This window comes from Pseudochaenichthys georgianus, chromosome 22 (assembly GCF_902827115.2).
Source record: "Pseudochaenichthys georgianus chromosome 22, fPseGeo1.2, whole genome shotgun sequence".
In the NCBI taxonomy this organism is placed as follows: Eukaryota; Metazoa; Chordata; class Actinopteri; order Perciformes; family Channichthyidae; genus Pseudochaenichthys; species Pseudochaenichthys georgianus.
This window is the reverse complement of record NC_047524.1, coordinates 20,084,136-20,098,760: the sequence shown is the minus strand read 5'-3', so window position 1 is coordinate 20,098,760 and position 14,625 is coordinate 20,084,136. Positions and strand designations below refer to the sequence as shown.

The 14,625-nt window shown below is 45.4% G+C and overlaps 1 protein-coding gene across 4 annotated transcripts in view; it reads left to right on the top strand.

Moving 5' to 3' along the window:
- tiam2a (TIAM Rac1 associated GEF 2a) overlaps window positions 1-14,625 on the top strand; it is a 123,971-nt gene that overhangs the window by 104,942 nt on the left and 4,404 nt on the right. For all 4 annotated transcript variants that reach the window (XM_034111353.2, XM_034111354.2, XM_034111355.2 and 1 more), the window contains 10 exons: window positions 5,970-6,191; window positions 7,413-7,481; window positions 8,764-8,889; window positions 9,274-9,382; window positions 11,261-11,440; window positions 11,694-11,812; window positions 12,426-12,534; window positions 12,951-13,009; window positions 13,121-13,223; window positions 13,446-13,539. In XM_034111353.2, coding sequence (XP_033967244.1) covers window positions 5,970-6,191; window positions 7,413-7,481; window positions 8,764-8,889; window positions 9,274-9,382; window positions 11,261-11,440; window positions 11,694-11,812; window positions 12,426-12,534; window positions 12,951-13,009; window positions 13,121-13,223; window positions 13,446-13,539 — 1,190 coding nt within the window. The remainder of the gene's footprint in view (window positions 1-5,969; window positions 6,192-7,412; window positions 7,482-8,763; window positions 8,890-9,273; window positions 9,383-11,260; window positions 11,441-11,693; window positions 11,813-12,425; window positions 12,535-12,950; window positions 13,010-13,120; window positions 13,224-13,445; window positions 13,540-14,625) is intronic.

The following is a 14,625-nucleotide window of genomic DNA, read 5'->3' as shown; positions in this document are numbered from 1 at the left end:
CGCTCGCTTTCTCTCTCTTAGTGTCATGACGAGGCTATTTCCCATGGACACGCCTGTGTTGCATCCCCTTTTCTTAACCCTCCCCCTCCCAATGTTTGTTTGTTTGTTTGTTTACTTCAACTAAGAAGTGGCCTCTCTGCTGGTGAAGCGCAAGCCATCTCCTTTGATTTGAGCGCCGTTTCATCTGCAAAGCCGACTGAGCTCTGTACATAATGGCTCCATTGGAGCGTCAAAGAGAGAAGGAGACAGTGTTCTCTGTTTATCTTGCAACCTCCGAGCCTGACAGAACTGAGCGTTGTGTTTACACCCAACACTTGGACAAAACAACTATTGGAATATAAACATAAATGAGACTGAGAATAATTGTGAATGTTTCAGAAACAGGGGGGTTAAAATGCTCCATGGTAATTGCACATGATTGCAGCAAACGGTGAGGATCATGAGCTTGGAGGCCTTGGTAAACTTCAAACCAAGTGCTTGTTGGGTTTTTATGGAATCCCCCCCAAATCCTGATCAAAGGGCCTAGGGATCAAGGTGCCAGCCATGAACTGCAATAGGGAACCCTTGCATCACACTCCCATGTTCTCTCTTGCATCTATTCTTTGACTGTGTTGTTGCCAAATATAAAAAAAGTAAGACTGTCATCTCCCTGGAATCCCCATCTTGACACTGTATTGTCTTCTTTTACAATACCAGTAGTATCTTCCCTTAAATAAATCCAGTTTTAAAATCGAAATAAGATATTGTGGACATGGCTTTGATCTATATGTATTCCATGTGAAATGCATATCACATTTTATTCTAGTGCGGGGCTATAGTTAACATTCCTGCCCTGTTACCCCCCAACGGCTCAGAGCCTCCCATTTGTGAGTCAGCCATTCCTCTGTGTGTGGAGGTAACAAGCCAGAACAGTCTGCATTGTACTGATGCTATTGAGAGACTGGACACAGATACAGCCCCCGGCCTCTCCATTCAGCTCTCTCGAAGTTACACCATGGTCACATGGAGCTGAAAAGAGGGGAAGAACCAGAGGAAGAGGAAATGGAAATGTCTTGAGGCAAATGGATAGAGGGAAGTAGGATTGATGGCGGATTGTAAAAGTGGAGATGTAGGAATTACGCCGTTGATGGAAAGAGACGGACAGTGAGAGAGAGAGGACACTGTTGCCAGGGGAAGAATTCTCCTCCATTTGCACATGCCAAGTGGCCCGGCCATCCACGAGGAGTGCTTGATATGCAAAACAAGCCGGCAGCAGGCACTTTTTCTCTGCTTACGCTCACGGAACGGCAGGACACGGGATCAATGGCTCCATCCCATATCAAAGCCCACTCCGCCTCAGAGGCATAGGTGTACTCGATACCAAGGTTTCTGACCCGGGCCTAGCAGAGAGGCGGGCAGCGCTGGACACTAATTAGAGGAGAAGAAAGGAGGAGGAGGGTGAGAAAAGTCACATTTAAAATCAGAGGTGGACGGATACACAGATCTCCAACACGGTCAAGACTGCTCAGGTCTCTGTCGGATGCAAGTTGTCAAGTTATAACCTCGCATCATGCCAGCGTCCAGGGGAGGCAGGCTGCGTAGGAAGGGCTGCTCACTGGCCCGGAGGACCCAGCGGCAGGCCACAGCGGCATGGAGGCTGCTCTACAGACTACTCTTCATGGTGAGCCCAGGATTGAGAGTCGATATTTAACAATGGTTATGCTTCAATATTCAATGTCATTTTTGAAGGGTCTTCATTAAAAGAGACTATAGAAAGGCATCAGCACTCAACTGTGTTTAAAGTTTACTTCTCCTCAAGTGAGTGGGTATGATAAAGGCTTTTTGGATTTATATAAATGAGGCTGCCATGTACTTTAAGCTTGTCCCGGTCATTTCTCCAGTCTCCAATACAGCTGAGACTAGATTTATACAAAGAATGACTTCTTCTTGATGGTAAGGGTCCAGCATGTTGCGATGGAGCCCTTTGCTTTACCATCAAGGTGGCTCGAGCAAGTGGACATCATGTTCCTGTGTGTATGGCTGTTGACTGAAAATAAAAAGGAAATGCGGCTAGACTGTAAGAAGGAAACCAAGTGGGGAAAGACAAAATGACTCACCGGACTCTCGATCTATTTATTTTGATACCTGCAAAGGTTAACAAAGACCTCTTTCTTATAAATTGACAGTCATAGACAGCCAGAAGAGGTAGTAACATGATCCAGGGCTTTCAGAGAAAACCCTGAATAGGAATTCACAGCCGCGCTGTCGGATGCACTCGTCTTCCCCCGCACTCCCAGGCTTTCCTCCCGCCTCCGCTGGCTCCTGTCCTCGGCTCTTAATTGGTTATTTGGGCTAGCTGTCGGGCTGTGTTGGTGGGATTGTTGTAAGGCAATCACAATTCCTGAGTCATGACAGTGTGGAGCCCCCCACCTCCCACTTCCCTTCGCTTTCCTGCTCTCTTTCTCTCTTTCTCTCTGCCCACATCTTCTCGTCACGCTCTAATGCAGGTATCTGCCATTTAGTGTTGATGGGAATCTTACTCGCATAGAACGCTTTGTGAGAGGTAAACATGTGTTTCCACGTGCACACTCTTCCCGGACTTCCAATAAAGCATGCACTTTTCTTTACCCCCTCACCTCGGAAACTCCTTCATCATTGTATATGCGGAACACGAACATGTCCCCACATCCTTGCAGCATGTGGGTGTGATGATAATTAACTCGGCACTTGAGTGGCGGTGTGTGCTACCGGACCGGCTCCCCCTCTCCTCTAGGCGCCTGTATCCAGAATAAATGGCAGATATGACTGTTATCTGGAGCTAGCAGCGGGCTGTTTGATGAATATGTTGCTCTGATATCCTTAACCTCTCTGTTTCCTTCAGGCTATCTCCCCCTGGTCTGCCTGAGTTTTCCCAGAGTGTGTATCACTAAATGAACGCTGACTGGCGCGGTGTCTGAAGTGTATTTTGTGACCTTTAGTTGGATTGTTTTGTCAGCATCTGTAGTTACATTGCTGGGTTACTTAGGTTCCTTATTAATTCCTTCTGAAAAAAGGACATGAATGTGGGTGTGAACAAAATAAATGTTTACAAGAATACATTCCCATCAGGTGGTGAATTAGATGATAGTTGGCAACATGTACTCTATGAGAACTTAGAACTTTCATGAGTAGAAATACTTGCAACCCAATTTATAGCAAAGTCCCTTGTAGCTATGCTAGCAGGATGGCTATGTTGGAAAGTCCGCCACTGGCAACATCAAAATAACTTTTGCCATGACATTTAAAAAAAAACATTCATGTTACTCTCAGGATGATTTGTAATACACTTGTTAATCCCCTACATTTTCATAATCCATTAAATGTATCTTGTCTGCTTATTAGGGATGGGAACGATTAATCGAATATTCGAAATTATTCAGGTATTCGAATGAGTTATGAATATTTGTATACTTTTTTTTTTTTTTTTTTTGGGAGTGATGCCTAAGTTGATTACATATTATCAAATTGAATAATTCAATTCAACACGACAGTGCCATGGCTAAATGTGTTTGTTGACGTCTAAAGGTGTGTTTTGCTCCGCTCACCGGTCCCTCACAGCGGGCAGAGCTGCAGGTGCTGATCTCTCTCTCTCGCGTCCGGTTATACTTCACTCGTGTTTATGTCCGAATCCATCAGATCTAGAGATCTAGTTAGTTCTAGCCAATGATATGGCTGCTGCCCCTCCCTACACGCAGATCACTCAGACTCAAACCTCATCTTATGCCCAAATGTGGCGCAAATGCCCTCTGCAGCCGTTGCGAGGTTCCGGCGCTAACGGTTCATGAGCGTGCTCCCCCGCCCCCTGTCAACACTCGCGACACATGAGTGGCCAGCCTAAACAACAATAAGCGCTGCTTGGCAACCTCCGTTCCAGCTGAGAGGGTCTTCTCTACAGCTGGCCTGATTATGAGTCGCCTCCGCACATGATGATGATCACCAGTTCAATACATTTGACAAATTCGACTTGGTTTCTACACTTATTTGAACATGTATGTATTTATTTCCAAAAATTATTGGAAAAAAAAAATTGGGTAAAATTTTTTTTTTTTACCCAATTTTTTTTTTATAGGATATGTACATTTCGGTTAACCGTTTTTTGGGGGGTCGAATATTCGAATATACATTTGCTTTCAAATTCCCATCCCTACTGCTTATCGGTAAAAAAGCTTAAAGATTATATCCGCTCAACATTGGCATGTTAACTTTTAGTAAAGCCTCAAATAGCTAATGGCATGTCTGTAGACTTGATTTGAACATAAACGGAGAATGTGGTTGATTGTTATTGTTTTTAACATTCACAGGTAAGTCTGTTTGCAGTGAATATGTGAGGCACGTTCCAATCAGAACATCCCTCCACCAGCGCAGAGGGAAACATTAAGTCCCCTCATAATTATCAACCCACATTCAAAGAGTTCCAGAGTGGAGCGCTGCTGTGGGAGTGGATCACATAAAAGAGGCTTAGCCAGACACACATGCAGAGGCATTTCCTCTCTGCTCTCTACTCTTTCAGTCTGTCGCTCTCACACAGTCTACACTGCAGCATTGGAGGGCCGTCTCTAGAGTGACCATGCCATAATGAGCTGGCTGATGAATCGCAGTCCTATTAATGGAAGCCTTAGTTGTCTGTGGGCTCCCTGGCTGTGGGTAGTGGGGGTTACTATGGGTGGTATCTCACACCATTGGCGCAAAATGTCTCACACATGCTTTCATACACTACGTGGAAAGTGTGTACGTGTGTGTATCGATGTCTGCAGTGTCAGAATGAAACATGTATTGATCCATGTGTGTTGCTGTATAGTCTTGAGTAGTGAGCTCCCCTTAAATGCTTGCTCATGCAATACCCCACACACAGTGGCGCAGAGTGCTGAGCAGCTGGTTTGCCTGCCGTTGCTGTGCAGCCGATAGGAACCTTCTATTACTGGCACTTATCAGCCTCTCCTGATTCCGCCGACTTGCCACAGATTGTAATTCTACATCATGTTTTTCCCTTGGAATAAGCAAGGCTGGTCATTATTAGTCTATTTTTAGTATTGCAATCACATGATAATTGATGGCTTTGGCACTACAGTCTGGCAATGCTTGAAGCAGTTGATGACATAGTGCTTGAATAGCTTGTCAAGTAAGAAATGAGGATAGATTTGTCTTGTGTTGAAACATTTACTGTAGTGCTGGAAACCATACTATGCAGCGGTAATACAGAGAGGCTGATAATGGAAAATGTTCTGCCACAGCCGCTCTTCAAGATTCTACCCGCCACAGGCAACACTTCGTAGTGCTGTGCATACGGCTGATGTACATTTCTCTTCCCCAGGCAAAGCAGTCCAATATGAAGCGATGCAGATTAGCTGTTTCTAAACCCTCTGTGGATGCTATGACGTTAAGTTGTTCCACCTATCAGAAAAGTACAGGCAGGAGAAAAGCTTATTTTTGTGTGAATGAGCAGAGGTATAACCAGCGGAATTTTCATAATGAGATGCTTCTAACCCACTCTCTTTAATATAAAACACTTGGGATGTCCTGGCATGTCAAGTTTCCTGGAACACAAAGCTGCATGACTGTCCATTGTGGATTTAGAAGAACAATGTGATGTAATGCTATCTGCTGGGATATCCAGTCAGTCTTTCAGATGCTCCGTAAAGTCTTTGATGCAGAGCCAATTAGCATGAAGTGAATAACTTAATCTCCATAACACTCTTAGTATCCCCTGGAGAATCACTAACCATGTTCAGTGTAGAATTATATACATCATTATTTTTTTGTACAGCAATAGAGTTGAAATCATTAGTTGTGATTTGTTTAATGAGGGAGGCAAGAAGTCACATGTTAATAGATCCTCAATATTTCTCATTGCTGTTTCTCAAGTGTGATAATCCTTATTTTATCTAGCTGGATGTTATAATCCCAGAGCTGCCTAAACTAAATACCCCTCCCTCTCTGTGTACCCCCCACAGAGCGTGGACACAGTCTGCACCCTCTACCAGTCCTGCCAGGCGGGGGCGGCCTCAGGGTCCGGGGGTTTGATGGACGACACCAAGGGGGCTCCAGTGAGGCAGGGAGGGGAGTCGGGCTCGGGTCCCACCCTGCTCAGACCCTGCCCCAAACACATGAGTGCCACTGAGAGGTTACGCAAGGTCATCCAAGAGCTGGTGGACACGGAGAAGTCCTACGTCAAGGTGAGAGCGCCAAGTATTTATTATTATAAGCTTACGGGACTAATGTGATTAAACCTAATCAATGAAATCAGTTGCACTTACATTTTATTTTTTACTCCTCAGTTATAAAAGTGTATATACTTTTTACTTTTATACAAAAAAGCACTATACTATCTTTTAACTCCATCATAACTGGACTATCATGTCTACATAATGGTCATCATCGCTGGCAGCTGCCAAGTTAAACATTTGGGAAGTGACAGTTTTTTTTATTTAAAAATATATATAAATGATATATATCTTATCTGACTTTCCAGTCTGAACAATAACACCTTGTATCTTTTGTAATATAGAGTTATAATATACAAATTGATCATAGTGCTGGTAGATGGATTTAGCTTCTTTTGGACAATGCTAAGCTAGCTGTTTCCCCCAGTTTTTATGCTACGCTAAATGAACTGGCTGCTCCATTCAGCTATATATTTAATATAAAAGATGAGGATGAAAGTACTTCTTCTCATCTTAGTGTCAGCAAAAAAGCGTATAAGTTTATTTCCCAAAATGCTAAACCTTTCATTTTTATATAAGATATAATGCTGCGAATGACATAAAACAAGAGAATGAATGCGGGAGAAGCTGTTTCCTGTTTCACAGTCAGTGCTCTTCCATTCCTCCTACTCCTGTCTAGACTTATTTATCCTCTTCCCGCCCAATCTTTTTGCTGCCCTCATGTTTTCTAGTACGACCTTTTCCTCCCTGACACATATTAAACAGCTACACTCTTCCGACTCTGCAACACAGTCATGGCTGGTATTTTTTTTTCTTCCTTTGTCCTAATTTTTCATTAAGTCCATTCCCCGGTGCACCCCTCCTCTTCCAATCGCCGTTGATTTGTAATTGAGTAAGGAGATTGTCTACCCAGGGTGCCTTGATGCAGGCCTGCTCGCCCGTATCCATGCACCACTCACGAGTGAGGCAGTCTGGGGAGGGGACGGGGAGTGGGAGGGGGAAGATCATAAATCAACCTAATGAGAATATCTCCGCTGATACCGAGACAAGCTACAGCCACATTAAAATAGTGGGGGGAGGAGGAGGGAGAAGATGGAGGAATGGGTTGAGGGACTGTGGGAGGGGAAACAATCTGAGGTGGTGAAGGGAAAAACAAATGGTCAGATTTTTAAATGATGTTAAAGAATACTGTGTGATTCCTTCTCTCTGACCTTTGCTTCTATTTATCCACAGGACCTGGACTGTTTGTTTGAGATTTACCTGAAGCCCCTGCAGAACGAAACCTTCCTCACACTGGACGAGGTAGTGTGTGTGTGTGTGTGTGTGTGTGTGTGTGTGTGTGTGTGTGTGTGTGTGTGTGTGTGTGTGTGTGTGTGTGTGTGTGTGTGTGTGTGTGTGTGTGTGTGTGTGTGTGTGTGTGTGTGTGTGTGTGTGTGTGTGTGTGTGTGTGTGTGTGTGTGTGTGTGTGTGTGTGGTGTGTGTGTGTGTGTGTGTGTGTGTGTGTGTGTGTGTGTGTGTGTGTGTGTGTGTGTGTGTGTGTGTGTGTGTGTGTGTGTGTGTGTGTGTGTGTGTGTGTGTGTGTGTGTGTGTGTGTGTGTGTGTATTACCCAGAGGTGACGCCAATGAACCCTACTAGGCCATATCTCCCTCATTACCACTGTGGCTGGCTGGAGGACACATTTGCATTCCCCTACGTGACCTTCCGGCGCCCCACTGGGAACCGCCAATAAGGGCTAGTTGATGATGATATACTTTATTAATCCCCGTGGGGAAATGGTTTCTCTGCTCCTAACACTGCATCCTAGTGTTAGGAGCAGTGTGCTGCCATTTTGAACGGCGCCCGGGGAGCAGCGTGGGGAACGGTGCCTTGCTCAGGGACACCTCGGTACGTAGCACTTGGTCTTTCCGGGACTTGAACTGGTGACCTTCCAGTTACCAAGCCAAGTCCCTATCGACTTCGCCACCACCGCCCGTGTTGAGATAAAACCCACCCTTTAAGAATCGACGTCGGATTCACACACCACTGTATCGCTGTGATTTCACCTCTTCCCATAAATAAAACGTGTTTCCCTTCTCCTTTTGTAAACACCTTGAATGAAGCCGTCCGTGTGTGTTCCTGTGGAGCAGCCGCAGCATGCTAATAACCTCGGTGTTGCCGCTTCCAGCCCTGTGTGCAGAGCGTGACCTCACACACAGGACGACTCTAGTCGATAGGCCACTGAGCACTGGGGCAAATTAAAAGGCAGTTATGGGACAGCAGGACGTGTCCAGACACAAAATAGAGGAGAGTGTGCGCGCCCCTGAAACGGCTTTTAATGAAGGGAAGCGTTGACCCTGGGAGTGTGTGTGGGAGAGGGTGTGTTAGACGGTTGAAGTGTGTGTGTGCTGCATTCATAGGCTTGTGCCTTTGTCAGAGATGGAGCCATCAGAGTGGAGCTTTCTAACACTCCGGGTGTCTGTCTGACGTGCTATTATGAATTACAAGCTATATAGGCTGTTTTTTTTCTTGTAGCCTCATATTCATTCCCCCCCTCCTCCTCCTCCTCCTCCTCCTCCTCCTCCTCCTCCTCCTCCTCCTCTTCAGATGGAGAGTCTGTTTGGCAGCCTGCCTGAGATGTTGGACTTCCAGAGGGTCTTCCTGCAGACCCTAGAGGAGAGGATCGCCTCCTCACCTGATTTCAACACCCTGGAGACCCCCTCACAATTCAAGGTGAGACCCCCGCACAATAACATATCAAGTTATGTTTAATATCTTGAGGTTTGTTAATAATTGAGGTGGTGTGACGGGGGCATGTCTGGGTGATTCGTAGTCTTGACATGACAGGGTTATTGATCGAGGCGGCGGTTCACTGGCTGGATTGTGAGCTGCTGAAAGCTAGTGTACTCAGGAGGTTAGGTGAGAGGGAGAGGACAGAGGGGGGGGCTTCCGAGAGAGGGGGCACAGAGTGGTTACGGTCGTGACTTCACATGTTCGTGCTCTTTCATCCCCTCTCTCTCTTCCCGTGTGTCTGTGTGTAGCCTCGCTCTCTCACCATCTGTACGGCACTCAGTCCCCTCTCTTGTTTTTCTCTCTCACACCCTCTCGGGTTCGCAGAAGCTGCTGTTTTCTCTCGGGGGTTCGTTCCTCTACTACGCCGACCACTTCAAGCTCTACAGCGGCTTCTGCGCCAACCACATCAAGGTCCAGAAGGTCATGGAGAGAGGTACAACACACACCTGAACACGTGCAGAACACACACACACACTCCTACGGCACAACATGAAATAGTATTTGCAGACATACCGTCCCACACAATCCCTGCTAAATCCGGTTTCCTTGCACCTCCGTTGCATCAGAGACTGACTGCTGGTCCTGTTCCATTTCCATCCTCATGCACAACATGCTGGCGCAGGGAGAAACAAAATCCCCCTTTCATTTTGTGATCTACTGTTTATTACCAATTCAAGCTATTACCTGAAGTTTAAACAAATACACATGTTTATTAACCACACAGACTTTGGATAACCTTGTTCACAAACAGCGTAGCCCTCATATGTCTTAGCGTCTCCCTCAGCATGCGACAGGGTAGACGTTTTAAACTTGATTTATGCCGCTGTTTGGGAATGCTGCCCAGTGCCGGGAGAGACGTAAGGAGATTGGCTTCTTTGCAGAGACAGGTGGGGTGAGCATTACCCCCGTGCTGCTTACATCCCACCCATTACTAGAATTGCGTGGGATATTCCTCGAAGTAAGCGGCAGGATGGACATTTAATAGGATTAGGGGAGGAAAACACTCAGAAAAGTCCCCGACGGGTCAGAGTTACTTAGAGGAGAAGGATATGTGGTTTTAAAACAACTCTGGTGCATGGAAGAGTTTCTGCAGTGTTGAAAATGTTAAATGTTTTATTGTAATTGAATTATGTATAATCATATGTAAGGAAGAGGATCAGGGCCACATTTATTTTTAGATCCAATCAAAAGTGTGTTTTTTTGGAGTTCTGAGATGAAACTCAATTTTCTGAGAAGACTTTCTCTGTTAGAAAAAACTCTGCAATTAGAATGTACAAAGATCACAACCCCACTACCCAGTCAAAGATTTTATCATTTTATTTTATTTTGGGGATACATTTTTTGCTCAGGATTGTTATTCTGAAGTCTGTTCAGTGCAACTCAAAATGGCTCCAAGTTGTTTAGCATAGTGAAAATATGCTGTGTCAAAGTGCCGTACTTACAGGGATCATGCACCCTGTTCTTTACCCAAAGCTTTAAATGGCTGGGTGTGCTGTTCTATACTTGTTGCACAGAATCTAATATTAGAACGACATGTAGCACAATAATTGCACGGTGCAGATAAGAATAACCAAACATAGCTGCATACAGAGTATATATTCGGCTCTGCGTGGTCACCAGCAGCTGATCCGAGGCCACATGGAAGACATCTTTGTCAACCCTTAAAGTAATTACATGCCCGTCAGTGCCATCTTCATCACTCCCCCTCCCGTTGCCACCATCATGCCAAGGGCCCTGGGTTGCCTTCGTTTCTCTGTTTATGTGTCGACTCGTTAACTGCCTGCCAATTACTCTGGCAGGTGTCGATGAGGCTGCCTGTCTGTGGCGGGGAGTGCTATAATTAATACTTTAATGCCCCCCCCGGTAGGCATCGTGGAAGCATGCTGCTCGGGGAAAATGTCATCACCTTTACAGAAGGCTCATTCCGTTTTATACCTGCCCTTTCACACCGTGCGTTGGCTTCACTGCAAACTAAGGAGTCCCAACATGGTGGCTTTCACCCCGGTGTCAATCAGAGGGGCTTAAGTAACTTGTGACAGCGCGGCAAGATCGGTTTTACTTTTGCTTGTCTAATGATACTCGGAGGCCTTGTGCGGAGTATCATGCATTAGCAGATGTTTAAACTTAAATACTGCCGTGGTGATGGTGGGGTGGAGATGCCTACACCACCCTCTGCTGGAGACTGCTTATTGCACCGTGATTCTGCACTGGCCAGCACAACAGTATCAGATCCAGGATTAGTTTACAACACAGCAACACATGGAAACCAACAGCTGAAGGGTCCTTTTTTAATTTGTAATGTGTTTTTCAGCAAAGACGGATCAGGCCTTCAAGGAATTCCTAGATGCGAGGAACCCCACCAAGCAGCACTCCTCCACCCTGGAGTCCTACCTGATTAAGCCGGTGCAGAGAGTGCTGAAGTACCCCCTGCTGCTCAGGGAGCTGGTTTCCCTCACTGACGCTGACAGCGAGGAGCACTACCACCTCACCGGTAGGACAATAAACACACATGAACATTCACAGGCACGCCCAAACACATGGGGAGGACGTGCTATACATAACAGACAAGATCACACGTGTCCTTTCAGTGTCTTGTCGTCGTGCTATCATGCCTGCAAGTATTAAGTGACACATCTCAGAGATTACTCAATGCCCTCACAATGAGCAAATGAAACCTGCTACTCTAATGCAAAGCGTCCACATGTACAGTGACTAATTGAAACATCCCGTTTGTGTCCCTGCAGAGGCTCTGAAGGCCATGGAGAAGGTGGCCAGCCACATCAACGAGATGCAGAAGATCTACGAGGATTACGGCTCCGTGTTCGATCAGCTCGTAGCGGAGCAGACTGGCCACGATAAGGAGGTAGATACATATCACAGAAAAATATGCATAATCATCAATCACAGTGCATATATCGGAAGCTTCCTTAACGACCACAGCCATATGAGAGCAGATCGGACTCTTTGGGAGGGTGGCTCAAAGAGACGGTGCTAAAACAGCATTTCAGAGGGATCCAAAAAGGGTGTTTTTTAACATCAGAGCATGACAACTTTCTGTATCAGAAAAGATTGAAGTATGATCTTGAAATAAGCATATTATGTTGCCTTTTAAACTACTTCCTCCCAGTTAAAGTGGGGATGTTTACGCCATCTTCTGTGCGTTGCCTCCGGGGATTGAATACATTTACATATTGATGGAATATTTAGCTGGTAACCTCTGCAGTTTAAATATTCAAATGGAATGCCAAATGATGTTGTCCAGGCCCACTGAATGTTTTCAGCGTACTTTTTCGGCAAAAACGAGATACAAACTCTCTTTAAAATCAGCTCTCACCCCAACAACACAACCAGTATTTTGTATTGTCCGTGCAGCTCCAGTCATAGCCATGAATACTGAGTCCGGCCCACAGAGCAGCGTGCTGTCTGGTTTCTGTTCCTCCCTCTCTTCTGTTTCTTAAACTCTGTGTCTCTTTCAGGTCACAGAGATCTCGATGGGAGAGTTTCTCATGCATTCCTCAGTGGTCTGGCTCAACCCGCATTCATCGTTGGGTCGCATGAGAAAAGACCCTGAAATGACCGTGTTTGGTGAGTCTGCATTCTTCTCCCACCAGAATTACCGTTGCATTCTGGGAAAAGTTAGACCCCCTCTTTTCCCTACCATAAAACGTCCACCCCTTACTAAGAATTCTGGCGACAGGTTAAGGGACCCATGTAAATAAAGTTTTCTTTGCCAAAACAGCCTCTGAACAACGGTCATGTGGCCATCAGATTTGTACGAGGTGAATCGGTACACACCGGCTGCATCAGGTGTTCTGTAGAGCCACCAGAGTTGTGTTTGCAATGGAACTCAAAGCAGATGTTCAGTGACTCTCACTATCCAGAGCTGTAGCGCAGATGCAAGCTTGAAGGCTGTAAAAAGTTTCTGAGGGATGCTCTCCTTCAGTCGCTTTCCCCTCGAGACATTCACAGGAAAACTCACCCTGATGCGTTCTCTCTTACAGTGTTCAAGAAAGCGGTGATATTGGTCTACCGGGAGAACAACAAGCTGAAGAAGAGGATGGTAAGCATTGTGTGTGATGCAGCAGTCTCCTCTCACATGCCTCAGGTGGGCTCTTTGGTTTGAACTTGTGTTCTCCTCTCCCCCATGTGGCATTCTCTTTGCGATGACCAGACCAACTCTCGTTCGGCCCTTTCCCACGGAGACGCAGACCCCTTTAAGTTCCGTTGGCTCATCCCTCTCTCTTCGCTGCAGGTCAGATTGGGAAATACTGCAGGTAAGGACTCTCACACTGCCACATTAGCCCCACTAAATCACTCAAAGTACATCCTCTAAATCGTTTTATTCCCCCACCAAACCTGAAGCTAATTCTTCTTGCCCACACACACACCTCTCCTGGCATCTTTCCTGAGCTCCCTCCTTATCTCTTTCTGAAACCATAAACCACGTTTGGACTGTGTGATTAAAAGCCTCTCCTTTTATTGCCTCACTTTCTCAGGAGCCGGCACAGAGGGCAGCTGCATCTGGGAGCTGGTTCACTCCAGGTCTGAAGTGGAGGGGAGGCCGGAGACCGTGTTCCAGCTGTGCAGCAGGTCAGAGACGAACCCTTCAGGGGGACCGCAGTGATTCATGCTGGCATGCATTCATGGAGTCATGGTGCTTTTTCTCTATACCCATTGCACATGCCACAATAAGTTAGTTAAAGGCCCCCTATTATACTGTCTTTCATCAATATAATATAATTCTCAGTTATATACAAAACATGTCTCTGAAGTGTTTGGCTGAAACACAAAACAGATCATTGTAGCATCCCATAGTCCCCTCTGTTTCAGCCCTGTTTCAAAAGTGCTGATTCTCTGTCTGTTACTTTAGATGAAAATAAGGAGCCCCTCCCCACGCCCCTCTGAGAGAGATTTGGTTAAAAAGAACACAATGGTGCTCTCGGAGGAGATTCAGGTGATAAGGTGGGGGGGGGGGGGGGTTACCTTGGTTGCTGATTGGCTAATGGTTACACAAGCCAAACAAATTGTTATGACATCATAAAGTGGCCCAAATCTGATCAGCTCATTTTCAGACAGGGTTTGATATAAATGGATCAGAACAAAAAGTCAGCAAATCTTTGTTCCTGAAACTTTCAGAGTCTCTTTACACAGAGGGGACACATGTGGATGTGGAAGTGGATTTTGCATAATAGGTGACCTTTCAAGGTTTATTGCAACATTAGTCTTATATCTGATTATGTAACTCTTACCATTTATATGAGTTATTATAACATAACATTCATACAGTTACATTAACTCCAACAGTGTGTGATATGCAAGGTTGGAAACATGCCAAACATTAAGATAGATTGTTATACCATTTTTATCTGGAGGCACAATCAAAGTGAGCATGTCCTTAGTGTGTGTAATCATGTATCATTGCACAGGGACACTTGTTTATTTATTTAAAGGACAGTGCACATGAATCCACATTGCTGTAAATGAGCCAGTATTTTCAACTGTTGTCCTTGGCAAGATGTTACATAACCACGACAAGACTAGAGAAATAAAAACATAAGTACATAGAATACAACAGGCAACAGCAGTACAACAATAAATAGGAACAGACAAACATGCAAGCAGATGAAATACTATGATTCAGTTAAAAGTGTTCACATTTTTGATTGCTTAAAAGCC